The sequence below is a fragment of the Primulina tabacum genome, chromosome 9, assembly GCF_025594145.1.
Source record: "Primulina tabacum isolate GXHZ01 chromosome 9, ASM2559414v2, whole genome shotgun sequence".
NCBI classification, from domain to species: Eukaryota; Viridiplantae; Streptophyta; class Magnoliopsida; order Lamiales; family Gesneriaceae; genus Primulina; species Primulina tabacum.
The window spans coordinates 40,736,442-40,752,283 of record NC_134558.1 but is presented as its reverse complement, the minus strand read 5'-3'; the positions used below and the strand labels follow the sequence as shown (position 1 = coordinate 40,752,283).

Genomic DNA, 15,842 nt, shown 5'->3' with positions numbered 1-15,842 from the left:
AAATAAAATAAAATAAAAGGGTTTTATTATGGGCCACACTAGAGAATTTCGGTCTAAAATAAAATAAAAAGGGTTTTACTATAAGCCCAACCTATCGGGCCCATTGGATCAGTTTGCGAGCCCGCAAAAAAAAGAGAGCGAGGGAGGACCATTGATTTCCCGCCACCACCATCACACGTTCCCTCCAAAATCCACTTCTCCTCTAAAAACCCTCACTCGAGCCCTCTCTGCAGCTCAACACGAGTTGAAATTGGAGAAATTCAGACCGAAATCAAGCCGGACATGGAAGAATCGTCATTAATGAATACCATTTTCCGGAAAAGAAAGGAAATATCATCATCATCGGAGGACCAATTTGATGGCAGTTTCACCAGAAGCAAAGCCCAGATGTGCATCGACCGCAGTGGCTCCGGAAGATCCCTCCCTGAAGTAATTTCCGAAGAACCATCACCAGTGGCAGGTTTTTCGGGTCTAAATCGTGGCAATGCTTGGGGAGGATCGTCGATTAAAGATCTCCGGGCACGGAGAGTTTTCACTCCTGATGTTAATTCAATCCTTCAAGAGCAAAACGAGGAGAAGTGGGAAGAGGGAAAAGAGTCTTTGGAAGGTTTAAATTCTCAATCGGTTCAGGGTCCGGTATTTGATATGGGTTCGGGTTCTATGAAGGTGGATGAGATTTCTGCGATAAAGAATGAGGCGAATTCCGGAGATGGATCTGTTATCAGAAGCAAAATGGTGATGATTTTTCTTTGTTTTTTGATTGATTACATGTTGCTTACCCTTGGTTACTATGGATTGGTGCCGCATTTTTTCATACATCTTCGCGTGATTGTATTCTCACAATTTTGACATTTATTGATAGATATGAGAACTAATTTTTTTTAAGTTGTTTGATGTTTAAGGCATTTGTTGTGAGCAAAATTTTGTATTTTGCTGTTATTTCAATTTCTACATAAAGCCATGATTTCAAAAAATTTCCTTCTTTTTTAGGCCCTTACTCTGTCTACTAAAAGGAAGGTTTTCAAGACTCCAGGATCTTTTAGTTATAGAAGGTTGCTGCCATATCTGACTGACACATTGAATGATGATTCCCGTAAGTTTCTTGCTCTGTTGTTTTTTTTTTTTACTTATTTTTTTGACCAAAAACAGATTGGCCGAATTATTTTTTTCTTTCGCCTGAAAAAGGTTATATCTATTCTATATGATTGCTCTTATAGGTAGTTTTGATGACTATTGATTTAAACAATGCATTTAAGAGTGAGAGACGAGTACCTTGATGTGATGCTAATATTCTTGTTCTATGTTAATTGTTCGATATTAGGTGTTTCAGAAATTGAATTAGTGGATGTAGTAACTCCATGTATGTCAAGGGGGTCTTGTACTGTGAAGTCTAATTCGAAGTCATACATCGAAAATTATCATAATGATTGCGTTGAGCGTCAGAAGTGTCATCCTGAAAATACCAAGTCATCCAAGGACAAAGTAATGCAGAATTTTCAATCGGGACTCCTCTGCAACAACAAGGATTTTCGTGGTAGACAAGATAAAGGGGATGACCCTTCCAAAAATATTGGGCCTCACAGAACGGAACAAAGAAACCACCAGGATGGTACGAGTCATGTGCATGTTTCATCGGAAGAGAAGTTGATTCAAATGACACCTCCTGATCCTGATATTTTCTCTCAAACTGAGAATGGCGTCGATACAGAATATGTTGAAAGTAGCACTTTTCTGACAGAGAACCAAATTCGCACGAACAACTATGTTTGCCTCAACCAAAGTTTAGATGGGAAACAGCTCTCTGATTCAATCGACAGTCTGGTAAACTTTCTTCAATCCATAAATGTCTTGAAAGCATAAATATTAGTTCGTTTGTATCATCTCTACATAGGATCTGAAGTATTACTTGTAAATGCGTTGCGGACCATCCGGAATAAGATTTCTTGTGTTCTTTCAGGTTCTTAATCCTAGTAGCCGACGAAGGGTGTTTAAACATCCACGATCCCTCAGTTACCGAAGACTGCTTCCTTTTCTGTTGGAAATTTCCAACGACAATTCAAGTAATTTCCTTCCCAAATGTAGTTCAAACAGTAAATGGACATACTGAATTGTTACGTGAATGATTTATTGCTTGCATGCTAAACACTATTTATTAATTTTTCTTTCCATGACCTCAAGAACAGTTAAACGGCAAAAACCTGTTGTAGAAATTATAGAAAAACCACATCCTCTAGCTACTGGTACTTCTGTTGAACAGAAGCAAGTGAAGAAATTGCTAACTGAGATTTCTTCCGGGACCCAACAGACAGAGATTCTGGAGGAAGTTCTGCTGCCTGCAGATATTCTTCCAGTTGGTTCATCTCGGGATGCTGGTGCCAAACCAAGCTCATCGACACATATATCTCTTTTTACTGCTGATCTGTCAAATGTCAAGCCGAGTTCAGAAGTTTCTGATATTGGAGATAGTCCATGCGTGATTCTTGGTTTGCAGACCGGAGGAATATTGCAATCTCAAAGCAGCCCCAGAAAGTTAGAAACAGAATGTCCCCACACTGATACTAATGGTCTTGAAATGAATGAGCATTCGACTCTCCAAATTGAAGAATCTGAACAGGTTGCTAAACAGACCAAATGCTCGGACCTGGGATTGGAACTGTTTAATGACAATAGAGAATCAATTGAAGATGTTCAATTGAACCAAGGCATGTTGAAGATGGATGTATGCAATTCTTTATTTTCTACTATTGCCGGTCCTCCCAAAGGAATTTTAAAGAAAAATCCAAGAGGTTGTAGAGGGCCTTGTAATTGTCTAAATTGTGCTTCTTTCCATCTTCATGCTGAGAGAGCATTTGAGTTTTCTAAGAATCAGATGCACGATGCTGAAGAAGTTGCATTGGAGTTGATGAAAGAGTTGGCAAGACTTCGCCATTTGTTGAATAAGTCCATCACCAACGAAAATGGTTCTGAGATCGCCCCACTCAATCTGGTAAGTTTCAATTGAATTGATTGCTGTATACGAATATGATTGTCACGCTCTTGCTCTCTATCTCAGTTTAATCTTCCCCTTTTGGCAGTTCACAATGTTTTTTTAAATGTTTCTTTTGCGTTTCATTGTTCTGTGATAATCTTTCCTTCGGGTTCAACAAAGTTTGGTAAGTCTCAATTTGTTCTATTTTTCACTATACTGATTCAGGTTAAACAAGCTTGCGCCAAGTCACTTGAAACAGAAAAACTAGCAAAAGTGCGCCTTTGCCAATTGAACTGTGATCTTAATATTCATTGCAGAATTCCGGTAAAATCGGGCATTCCTTCTGAAATTTTATCTTGATTACTTTTGATAGATAGAGGTTGTTTGTTCTACTTTCATTCATCTAATCCAACCGTCCACCAGATTTAATTTCTAAGATGTGCATGAAAATTTTCTTCATTTTATCGTGCCACCTGCAGGCCTTGCTCCAGCCTAAGGTGACGTTCTCTAATAATATCCGAGAACGGGCTTTTCCAACGTCAGATCAGCTTGTCAGCATGGCAAAGACAGAATAAAGAGTAAATTATTTGAAGTGGACAAGGAAAGCTCTATCTTTGGCATCGATTGATGAAATCAAGGGAATGGTGGCATCTGAGGTTTAAGAGAATTTTTCATCGTTCTTGTTAAAAAACATTCACTCGTGTAGTGATTGCTGGTAAGACATGATCTGGTCAAAACTACAAGTTTATGTATGATTCTGATGTGATCAGACTCGTAGTTTCGAATGCTTTTGTGCCAATTATACAAACGAACTAATAATTATTAGTGTTCTTTGGGAAAATATGTACACATTTTTTTATTACATGTGTTTAAACTTATTCTGTATCTAGCTATAAGGTACAACCCCTAAAGCTAATGTGTACTACAGTCGATTGGGGCACGTCCCATTACTTGTCTAGCTTTATGAGGTTACAAGTATGTGTACTTTTCAGAACAAGTGTAACAGAGGAGAGGTAACCCACATGGTAGAACCTTCAAAATATTGAATAATGAATACGGACAATGACTCTCACATGTTAGTTTCATATCATTGGTTCGCCTCACGAGCATGTAATAAATCAATTGATGGATGATGTCTTTAGCCCTTACACAAGACTATTACCCTTCATAATTTTTTAGTTTATGTTATTGAGGATCCATGTGTCCTAATTCATTTGGGGTCATGAGGTGCACATGTTCGGACATGGACCTACAGTCCCGAGTACATTGGGTCTGTACTCGGGCCACCAGAACTAGCATAAAGACGTTTGCCCATACGCAGAGTTGGAATTTTCTCACTACTTGACATTTGGGGTCATGCCGTTCACATATTCAAGCATGGATGCCATAGGACAGTGCCATTGGACCTGGCATGAGGAAGGGCATTTGCCCATGTGATAACTTGATAGTTGGCTATTTTAATGGCTCCTTATCGTACCAATTTTGATCTTGCTCAGTTTTGTAAGCTTTTCATTTACATCTCTTATGATCTTCTCTGGAGGATCTTAATTGGTAAACATTAAATATATATTTATGCTATTTTTTAACGTTGTGCCCGGACCTTTTCTTTCGTCCTGGAATTATCACCTTCATCCATAGAGCAAAATCTAACAAACAGATAATTTAATTTTATTAGAACCATGTACTAAAACAAGGCAAGAGATCCGCATAAACAAGGAAACAAACTAATAGAATCTTGAAATACAGCAATGAGTAAACTTCGTGGTCTTGTACAAAAGAGGCGTCCCTTATTATAGCCTGCATTCTGGAGGAAAGCCTTGAGGGAACCGCTTATAATCCGTGCAATAATTGTATATCATGAAATTCTTTTGAACCCATCTCAGCCTCCTACGACCATAGGCGTCGAGTTCTTGGCTTTTCCATGCCCCGTTCGAGAATCCTGATGTGCATGATGCAGAACAAGTTTGCACGTTGAAGTTCCTGTAGTACGCCGTAAATGGTGCCTTGGACCAGTCGGTTTTTACGAGCCCGCCTCTCGTGGCCCAGTCATCCGCGTTTCACAGGCTAGAGTAGATCCTCATTGGTTGGTTTTTAGGGTATGAAACACCAAGGTTGGATAATGTGCCTACACAATTTGACAGGGGTTCCATTGGATAGAGTATGTGTGGAAATTTTTGGTGGGATCAAACCACAAATAGAATTGTTGCTCTCTGTTCCCTTTGCCTTGAGCGTACACATTTGTGTGCACAATGTAAGGTTCTCCAGTCACGTTTCCCAGGAACTCGAAGTCGATTTCATCGTGGTTCGGCCCTTGAGAAGACAACTGCAATACAGACATAGTCTAATGGGTCACCTCAACTCACTTAAGACTATATGAGCTGGAAGACCTCTTAGTCGAATGTGATGATGAGTTAATGCTGTCCTAGAAGCTGGAAGAGTGAATACCTCTCCCCTTATTTATCTCGTATGATGATGTCCGAATATAATTTCATTTGCATTTATAATATTAACATATTGTATTTTTATAAAGATTTGTCTCGTAGACTCTTCATAAATTATGGAATTAAGTGTGATTGGCAAAATTGTTCCCATATATAAAAATAGTTAGCTAGCATTAAAATAATTTCGAGAGGTGCTAAAATTACCCATTTTGGACGCAATATAAATAAATTCCTCGCTACTTTTTACACGAGCAAACAAGTTGCATGCGTTTTTCTGTACTCTTTAATGCAACCAAATTTTCTTTTCATCCAAAAGTTGGAGGCTCAAATAAATCATTCCAGCAGGACTGATAGACGCATTTACTTTTCTTAAATCTACATATTTTTTTTTTGAAAAAACAAATTCAGACAGGATTCTTTAAAAAATATGTATACAAAAATTCACCCCCTCCGTATATGTAAATGGAACGTACATAATATGTGGTGACGGTTCCAGCAGAGTCACCAGCAACAAGTTTGAGCTGCATATCAATCCTCCCGAACAAATACTCCTTCTTGGATTGGAATCCTGAACCAGAGGTTTTATCCAATGATAGGGAAAGAAGCTCCCCTCCATTGAAGATCTTTCCCCGATGACCGCCCCACGTTACGTCGAATTCTTGATTAAAATTGCCCGCAATACCAGTATCCAGTGTTACGAGGAAAACCAACAAAAAAGCTGGCAACCCTTTGGAAAATGATTCCATTTTTCACTTCGGATTATATATATAATGGATTTAGTTTCTTGAAGATAAGCTAATAATTTGTGATGATTATGAGTTTTTATGAACTGTGTTCGTTTATATATAGGGGTTGATATGCGTAATGCGGGATGGGACGGGCCATTATGGAAGTAATAAAATGCTTGTGAAAACCAACTGGAGCTGTTTGAGTTGGTGCCAGCTTTGAGCAATCAAAGCCAGAACCTGCTTTTGTTTAATTAGCCAATAAAACCTCTAACCTTCTCTAAATTATATATATATATATATATATATATATATATATATATTGGACACATTTTGGAAATATGCATGTAAAAAGTGGAATGTGGTTCAATGTACTTTGGAGTTTTGTGGAGAGAAAAGTGATGGCTTCCAACAATGATTCTGTTCAATAGAGGGTATGACCCTCTTCCTATCGACCATTCAATGGATGCCAACCAAGCAATGTACTATCAGACAAATTTATTTAATGTGTAGATACACACACACACACACACACACACATATATATATATATATATAATTGAAGCTCATAAAGTACAGTTCAAAACTTGGATACTCAGTTTTCTTTACCATACATTCACGAATTCCCCGTTGGGAGTGTGTTTTAAATGTTCCTCCGTTGATATAGATAATCCTACGATCAAATAGTTGTTTTACGTAAAGTTAAAACAATATTAACAATGTAATTCAGACATTTTAATTAAAACATGCAACAACATGATATTTCGTGTCAATCGTTTTCCTAATCCGATCAAGCGGTTATTACACTCCAACAGATTAATTTAGAATTTGTATTTTAATCTTTTGCTTTTGATATCATCCACAAGATGCTTTCGCGTGCCCGAAAATTATTCTACATATAGTTCATTAACTGGAAAAAAGGCACTAAGCGTAAGAGTATTAATTCAACAAATAGTTCATACAAATTATTGTATCTTGCAATAATCTTATAAAGTTGTATTTATAATCAAATTATTTTCTTCATATTAAAATGTTGTTCAAAATAAAAATTAAAAGTTCTGTACTGAGATGCATATATGCATACTGGTTGAGATTTTTTTTTCTTTGTTTTTGTTTTTTGGGTATATAAATATAACTATTCAAAATGCATGATGAATTATAAAATTAATGCTCCGGAGAAGGCATCACATAGCTAGGTTTGTAATAATTTTCTATATATAATTTCAAATAGTTTTATGTTATTTATTTTGTGGGTTTTTTAAAAAAAAATGAGAGGGCTTTTTCATTAAAAATAAATAAAATTGTTTGATTTATTTAATATATATTAAAATTCATTAAATTATATACTATGTAATGATATTATACTTTTATTTATACTGATATATAAATATTGATGCTCTTAGTGTCTGATTTTGGGACACCAATTAGATTTTATGAAAATATATTATCCATTTAGATAAGTAATGTATAAAATGATTTACTCATAACTACAATATATGATCTGCTTTCATAAATTCAACAATTCACATAGTATCTGTAAAAATTACATATTTAATATAAATGTATTGTTATTATTCAAATAATAATTAAAAATTATGACAAAATTTTACGAGTCAACTCGATCTATTAATGATCATGATTCATATACATCTTGGCCGGTTATATTTTTTATGCGTTGGCTAACAAAAAATATAAGAATATAGTAATCCGTCTTCAAAGGCCAATCGGCTAACCGAATGAAAATTGGAGAAAAACCTCTTTTATCTGATCATATAATATTAAATATGAGATTTTCATTAATACCTTGAAAATCTTGAGAATTGGAAAATTCAGAGTGTGATTCTATGAATCCGAAGAAATTAACGTGGAGTATCTTTTTATGTATCAAATAATATTTCAGTGCTTTGTAAAAGACTTGATTTTGTTACAAAAATCTTAAAAAAAATATTGTTTAAGGCAAAAAAATTGTGTGAGACAGTCTCACGGGTCGTATTTTGTGAGACATATATCTTATTTGGATCATTCCTAAAAAAATATTATTTTTTATGCTAAGAGTATTACTTTTTATTGTAAATATCGGTAGGGTTAACCCGTCTCATGTATAAAGATTTGTGAGACCGTCTCACAAGAGAGACCTACTCATTGTTTATATGTATCTTTAAAATTGTTTGTCATATGTAACTTCCAAATTCTTTAATATACAAAACTAATTAGCAAAATCTGAAATATCAATTGAATAATTTGAATAAACTGGTATCATATGATACCAAGCTATTCTATTCTCTTGGTTTGACATGCTGGCTGCGATACCTCTCTTAATTATTTTGATTTTGATGAGGGAAAATAGTGCTTAAACAATCTCTCGAGGAAGAAACAATTCACGCATAGCATATAAATTTTCGGTATATATGGTACGAAAAGGCTTCGGAATCATATGATTTTTAATGATGTCCGTGTAAATTGGATGAGCTTGGGTGGGCAATTTACAAGGCTGAGAAATGGTCCTTCCTTATACGCAGTGCTGACCGAGTGAGATGAACCTTGTTTATATAGCCTGGACACCTGAGAACAAGACAAATTGCTGGGGTGCGGAAGGTTTTCCGACATAGTCATTCTTATGCTCAAGTCAGTCAAGTAAATACGCAAAGAAAAAGAAGCGCAATATAAACGAAAATATTATGAGTGTCAGTGATCATGACTCATCCTCTCTTGATTTTACCTCTGTTGGAGGTATTTATAATTTGATGAGAACATAATATTCTTTACATACCCAGACGGGTTTTTCGGGTGAGCATGTGACCGAGGTAGCGCTTGTGATCTCATGAAGTTGTTGACACTGTCGAGGATAACTCCCACCCCAAGACACCTCGGACCAGTTTTGGGCTAGCTTTGCCTCGGTTTCTACTTCCAGGCCCGAATTCAATTATGAATCGGACTCTTATCGAGGTATCATGAGTTTCGGTAAGAAAGTAATATATATATATATATATATATAATCGAGAACATTTACCTTCTTAGATCAAAAAGTATTTTTACAAGTACATAGATTACAAGCTAGGGCTCGTAAAAATCGCATAAACATATTTAAAAACCCAACAAATAATTAGATATACTGATGCGATCCTCATTTCCATTTATATCACAAAGACACAAATACTCATTGATGCGTAGAAGAAATTAAACATTCATTTTTTTCATCTTTCGCGTGACCAAAGCCAAAGTTTGCCGGAGTAGTACTCGTGGTTGATCCCTCGGTCTGCCGTGGTGCCGCCGTTGGTATCATGACGGCCAGGATAGCGAAGAGGAGGATGGCGAACGCAACGATGCTGGTGGCTCCGCTGCTTTTGATGGCCATTTTATTTTGGTTTTCTATGTAAATGTAGTAGTACGTACTTTAGTGGAATCAATTTATATGTGTGTGTGTGTGTGTGTTAAATGTAATTCTGTTACAAACATAATATTTGCTAATAACCCATTCATAATTCTAGTAATTACACGAATTATATGATGTTAATGATAAAAATTATAATTAATTCTAACGATTCTTGAAATTTGGAAATTCCATATATCGGCTAGCCAATATCTTCGGATGTTTGATTTTTTTTATTTATTTAAGGAAATCGAAGGGGAAAACCCGAACAGTAAAATGAGTAAGCGAATCTCATTATTCTTTATGCATAAATCCAAACATCTCCCACATTAATATTTTCAGATCACAAAATATCGTTTGAAAATAAATGGTAAATCTTTCATTTCAAACTTTTTCTTTTGGGTTTTGTAAATGGGTGACTTAAGTATATGTATTTTGAGTATGTCTATTTGTTTCACAGATCTATATCTTTAATATGCTATACCGGTCAATCCGGTTATATCGGAAGTGAAAAATAATATATTTTTTTATTATTTTTTATAAATTGAGTTGAATAGAATATATGTTTCGTGAGATTTGTTTGTGAAAATATTGGTTACAACTCCGGTATGTGTGATTCGTTAATTATTTTTTAGATGCATGCTTTTGGTGGGCCTACAGAGAAATCTAAGTTCCAGGGTGTCCACTGTCCAGTTATATTGCAGCCCATAAATTTGTCCATGGGCCCTAGAAAAGGAGATCGGCCCCTTTTGGATGCGACAAGGTTTTGTAGATACGCCACAAATAAATAATTGTTAGTCGAGGGAAAAGCACAAGTCATTTCGATGTTGATTATCATAATTAAGTATTAAATTTTAATAATTGTGAAACGAAATCGCAGTTTTATTAAATTAGAGCCAACACTTTTAACAACTTTCCAAAGTCTAATACGCCACAAATAAATAATTGCGTTGCTTAGATCATTGCATGTATCTTTTCTTTTGACTACCTAAACTAAATTTTATATTTAAAAGAAACCATATTAGTTTTTTAAGTTCCATATATTTTTAATAAAGTACGTATTGTATATGAGTTTATTTTTAAAAATTCCTAATATAAAAAATATGTATTTCTGGAAAGATGCTATGTACTTTTGGTATAAATATTAATCGAGTTCATCGTCTCACTAAAAACATAATCATAATAACGTTGGAGGCACATATGACGCGTGTTACAAATTAATTAGTCAAAATATTTTTCCACTGACGAAGGATTAGGTAGACATTATGAAGGATTAGGTAGACATTTTCTCAATAAGAACATTTTTTTTAAGTTAAGATATATATAAAATAAATTAATTACAAATAAAGATTTTTTTTATAATAAGAAAGTGATGATACGAACTTATTAAAAATAGTTACTATAATAGTCGTATTTTTATATAAGGTGACATGTAAAAATTATGAAATAATAAATAAAATATTGAACAATTAAAGACGATTAATTTCACGTGCGAACTGTTAAAGCCGCACATGCTTACAATAATCATTCTGTCTTATATTACACATTCTCCTTTCCTTCTCTACCAAACTCTGCACAGTGTACTCCATTTTTTGTAGTCTACTTCCCTCTAGACTTCGATTTTAATCCCAATTTTGTATCTCAAACACGGCGCACAGATAACATGGATGGTCAAGATCACAAGAAGCCCATCACTTCTGCAGGTTTTACTTCGACTCGGATCTATTTTTTTTTTATCGAGTTCTTGGGGTCAATCTGCTGTTTTTGTCGCTGTTTCTTTGTTCTTTACTTCTTTTTATCAAGATTTTTTGCTGGGTTTTTGTGTTCTTGCGTGGATTTATCACGGGTTGTCTGATATCTGTTTTTCTGTAATGCACGGACGCGGGACGCCCGCATACGCACTATTTAAGAAACGCTTGAGTGGTTGATTTTGTATGCGTGCGTAATCTTGTTTAGACCTGCTTCACAGTAACTGGTTTGCCGGACCTACCCCAACTCGAATGAAAATTTTCAAATTTTATGCTATACTCACCCTCCGTTTGGAATCAGTTGTTTGATTTGTTTCTTGATTGTCGTTAAATTTTGAGTTTTGTTCATGTTGTCATTTATTATATTCTTCAAATTGTTACTGTTTCGATTCTGAAGTTGATAATTGATCAATTTTCTTTATTCTTGAAGTGTCCGAGGTTCATGGGGTTCACCTCTGCCACAGGTGCGGATGGTCTTTTCCAAATCCACACCCAAGTGCCAAACACAGAAGAGCTCACAAAAGAGTTTGTGGAAAAATGGAAGGCTATAAAATTAGTCCATCTGATTTGGCTATTTCGGATGACTCGGACGAGGGCGATCAGTGTACCCCCTGTGAGAATTCATGTGTCAATATATACATATCAGTGTCTATTTTTGTAAACTGTGGCTCTTGTTTGATTTTTTTTCCTTCGGAAAAAATGTGAGTTTGGAGAAATTTTTATCGGTTGAAGGTCCCAAGATTGAGAAGAGTAATGTGAAGGAGTCTAATAGTGATGGTGGAGTTCATCTGAGGTCCAATAAATCGGAAGATGATGTGTTTTCGGATGCAGCTACGGAGTTTTCATATAGTGGAATAAGTCCCAGCTTGGAAGAGCGCTTAGAAGTTATTAAAGGAGATGACAAGAAGATAGAGCAGAAAATTGAGGAGGGTGATATTAATGTGAACCTGTCAAAGAAGGTTGATGAATGTGCTGGTAAGCATTTCTTGAATTCAGTCATTTGCTTGTTGTTAAAGTTGTACTTGCTTCTCTTGCATTATAGTTATTGAATCAGATATCTGCCTTAGTACTAGTTATCTTAGCTGGAAAATATGCCAAGTTTCTTTAACTTTTTGCATCTTTGTTCCTCTCTATAGGAGGAAAGAGTATCTCTCATTTTACATCATTAACGCGGTAGCTGGATATTCTGTAAAAACCAATGCGGTAGCCGGATATTATGTAAACAACCAATGTAGTTGAATATGGTTAAAGAGTATCTCTCATTTTACACTATCGCAGCAGACTTTTGTGTTAGGTGGAGATTTTGTTGTCCATGTATTTTCCTGTCTAATTCAACCTACCCTTTACCTTCAGGTGAAGTGGATGTTGATCCAAGACAATTAGAAATTTTATCTGAAACTGAATCTGGTGTATTAGAATTCAAAGATGTTGAATTTATGAGATCTCGTCAAGGATTTGAAGCTGGTAACTTCACTGGGTTGGATACTGGGCTAAATCTTGATTTCCCTGATGTTTTTGGAGTTAAGTCCGTTGGTGGTGCTGACGTGGACCACGTGGTGGATGAATCAAATCGTGACGGTGATGTTGTGTTTCCAGAAAAAACTAAAGAACAGCCAATTTCAAAAGTTTCCACCAATCCATTTTCTGAATCTTTAGTTTCGGCTGAAAACTATGCCACTAACAATAGCCTCACCAATGATGTCCAAAAACCATCAGAGTTCTTCGATGTTGTTCACGAGGATACTGAACAAAGACATGATAACGGTGCATTAATATTGCCTGAAAATTCTGACAGCTCACCAATAAAAGTGCAAGAAACTTCGCCTGTGAAGGAAAAACGTCTGCTTGAAACTGATTCTGACAAGTACCATGCAACTGAAGATTGGCATACTGGCATTGTTGAAACACCTGACAAAATTTCCAACGAAGATTCTTCTAATGCTGATAAAAAAGTCTCTGATGGTGAAAATGCCACTGTTGTTGATTCCAAATCCTTGCAAGATGAAGGTTATATCAAAGACAAGCTGATAAATGAGAAAGTTAGCGTCTCTGCTGCTGATAGCCTGGAAGGAAAATGGGGTTCAATTTCTGGTAAATTCTTTTGATTCAAGTATGTCTGTCTACCTTTTAGGCTTTTGTGTTGTAATTTTATCGCCTACTGATAGTCTGGAAGGAAAATGGGGTTCGATTTCAGTAAATTCTTTTGATTCAAGTATGTCCGGTTTCTTTTATGTCCTCATTCTATGGCCTACTTTTCGCGATTAACTGAATGCCTTTTCTCTCTATCCAATATGGTAGCTGTTGAAACAAACCCACAATCATCCCCAAGACCAGAAACCAATATGCAGAATTCGGAACGGAGGAACATTAAAGTGCATCAGAGCAAGTCAGACGATTTTGAGCCACCTTCTTTCATGACTTTGGTTCAACCTGGAAAAGCGCCTGAGTCGGTAGCCGCACCTACTGCTTCCGAAATCGAGCCAGTCCAGCACAATCAACAACAAAAATCTGAATCTTTACAGGCTGGTTGGTTCCCCTCTTTAACTAATGTAGTGAACGACTCACAAGGGAGAAAGAAAAATGAGGAGATAATTGCCAAAGTAACAAATTGGAATGTGAATAAGGAACATCGTGGCCAGCTGAAAAATCTTTTGAATGAAGCCAAGTCCCCAAACACGAAACAACAGAAAGACGAGACTTCACAGAAAGATAATGGTGCTACTGGGACGACTATGAGTTCCGTTGTTGAACCTGAAGAACCTAAACTTGAGATACCATATAAAGAGGATTGGAACTCTCCGGCTAGGTATCCAACTGTGATCAAGAAAGAAAAGAAGAAAGGCAAACCATATTGGGTGCCGTTTGTTTGCTGCTCTTCCGTAAACAGGGATCTGTGATAACCCTACACTTTTGGGTTATATTTTGTTGTGTTGATATGTTTACAGTATCGTTTCGCACATCTTCGATTCAATTAATGAACTATTTGTGCATTGTATAGATGGTGGACTGAAGGTATTGCCAGCAAACTTTTGTTGTGCTTTTCTGGAATTTGTGTGTACTTTGAATAAGTCAAATTGAGGATGAGGAGCATTTGTATAATTTTGAGGTTCTTTTTCAGTCTTGATTTTCTTCAACTTTGCTAGGCATTGAATGTATAAATATAATTTTAGAACCTGTTTTGCCAGGTGGGGTCTCATCGGTTGGCTCACAAATGAACTCATAATTTGAACTACTTTTGGTGATGTTTTTCCAAGAGCAAGTTGAATTATGCTTTTATAAAATTCATCTATGGTAAATATAAGAAATCTCTTCGAATTCCAATGCGATTAGCATAATTTGGTACATATTTTTTTATTTCATAAATTATCACTAAACCACTTTTCTTTTTATGGATTATCAATATGCTTTATACGTCATTCTGAACATAATTGAAAGGTGACCAATATTTTGAAGAATGGTCTCCTTCATCCGATTTTGCATCGTTCTTACCGTCTGATATTTTTCTAGTAGCTGGGTACTAGAATATACGTCAAGTGAGAACAAGGTTTCTTGTCTTAATTCAAATATAAAAATATATTAAAAATTCAGATATGAAAATAAGGGGAAAACAGTAATTTATTGGAAATCAAGCAAACTTTTTATCATCATGTTACCGATCTCAAAATTACTTAATCAATTAATAACATGGTTTGTTTGGTTTTAATGCATAATCTCATCGACTTAGTCATCCCCACTTGTGCTTTGGTGTCGGAGCAGGTGCCGCTGAGGGTACATGTGGAGGTGGAGGCGGAGGCGGAGGCCGGTGCTTACAGTTGGATTTTGAACCTGGTACACACACATCCTGAGATGGTTTAACTGGTTCTGGCTTATAGTCACCATAAGAACTAAGCTCAGCCATGCAATGAGGCACGGCCAAGACAAACAATAATCCTATTAACACTAAGGAGTATTTTGAGCAAGACATGGTTTGCAGTCAAATTATGCAGATTGTAAAATTTGATGGTGAAATATGGGAGCAGAGGGTCACCATTTTATAGGAGGGTGAGACCAATTCTTTGAATACAAGTGTCTCTCTAGCTTCGTGCATGTAAACAAATGTTTGTTTCTCTAGAAGTGTGGGGCTCACTCTAGCTAGCTAGTCCAAATGTATGCAATGAAACGCACGTTAAGATAAGATTTTATGATAAATATAAGATAAATTTAGCTCTTATAATAATTATTAAATATAAATTTTAAACTATTAATATGATTTTCACATTAAAATTTGAAATATAACCTAACAAATAAACATTCGTAAAAATGGTTATTTTTTGTAGTTGTTGAATTAGTTAGTTTGATTTTAAAATAATTAAATAAATATATTAATATATCATATATATATATATAAAAAAGCTCTGATACTTTGACAACTGCTAAATAATGATAATGATAATTATATTTATTATCATGATTATGTCATTTATTATTTTTAAAGTAAAAAATAAATTATGTGTATTTTGATTGCTCATTAATACATCTTTTCATGCATTACAAATTTAGAATTTTGATTGATGATCGATTTTGATAATTAAATTGCATGTAATTTTTCCG

General features: G+C 35.4%; 2 protein-coding genes and 1 pseudogene across 3 annotated transcripts; 2 read left to right on the top strand and 1 right to left on the bottom strand.

The window, feature by feature from the left end:
- The first annotated feature begins 43 nt into the window (after positions 1-43).
- On the top strand, positions 44-3,904 carry LOC142556250 (uncharacterized). Of its 2 annotated transcripts, none has more exons than XM_075667634.1 (7): positions 44-735; positions 991-1,093; positions 1,331-1,821; positions 1,958-2,060; positions 2,184-2,986; positions 3,194-3,292; positions 3,448-3,904. In XM_075667634.1, exons 1-7 carry the CDS (start codon positions 283-285, stop codon positions 3,541-3,543), a joined length of 2,148 nt encoding a protein of 715 aa, XP_075523749.1. In that variant the 5' UTR covers positions 44-282; the 3' UTR covers positions 3,544-3,904. The 2 variants fall into 2 exon arrangements, with proteins under 2 accessions (XP_075523749.1, XP_075523748.1); XM_075667633.1 differs by having other exon boundaries at positions 1,322-1,821; positions 3,448-3,903.
- A 697-nt stretch (positions 3,905-4,601) lies between these two features.
- LOC142556773 (xyloglucan endotransglucosylase protein 1-like) lies at positions 4,602-6,291 on the bottom strand (annotated as a pseudogene).
- Positions 6,292-11,022: 4,731 nt separating this feature from the next.
- On the top strand, positions 11,023-14,369 carry LOC142556249 (uncharacterized). The gene is made up of 5 exons (XM_075667632.1): positions 11,023-11,207; positions 11,683-11,865; positions 11,985-12,227; positions 12,606-13,343; positions 13,551-14,369. Exons 1-5 carry the CDS (start codon positions 11,168-11,170, stop codon positions 14,147-14,149), a joined length of 1,803 nt encoding a protein of 600 aa, XP_075523747.1. The 5' UTR covers positions 11,023-11,167; the 3' UTR covers positions 14,150-14,369.
- Positions 14,370-15,842: the final 1,473 nt, after the last annotated feature.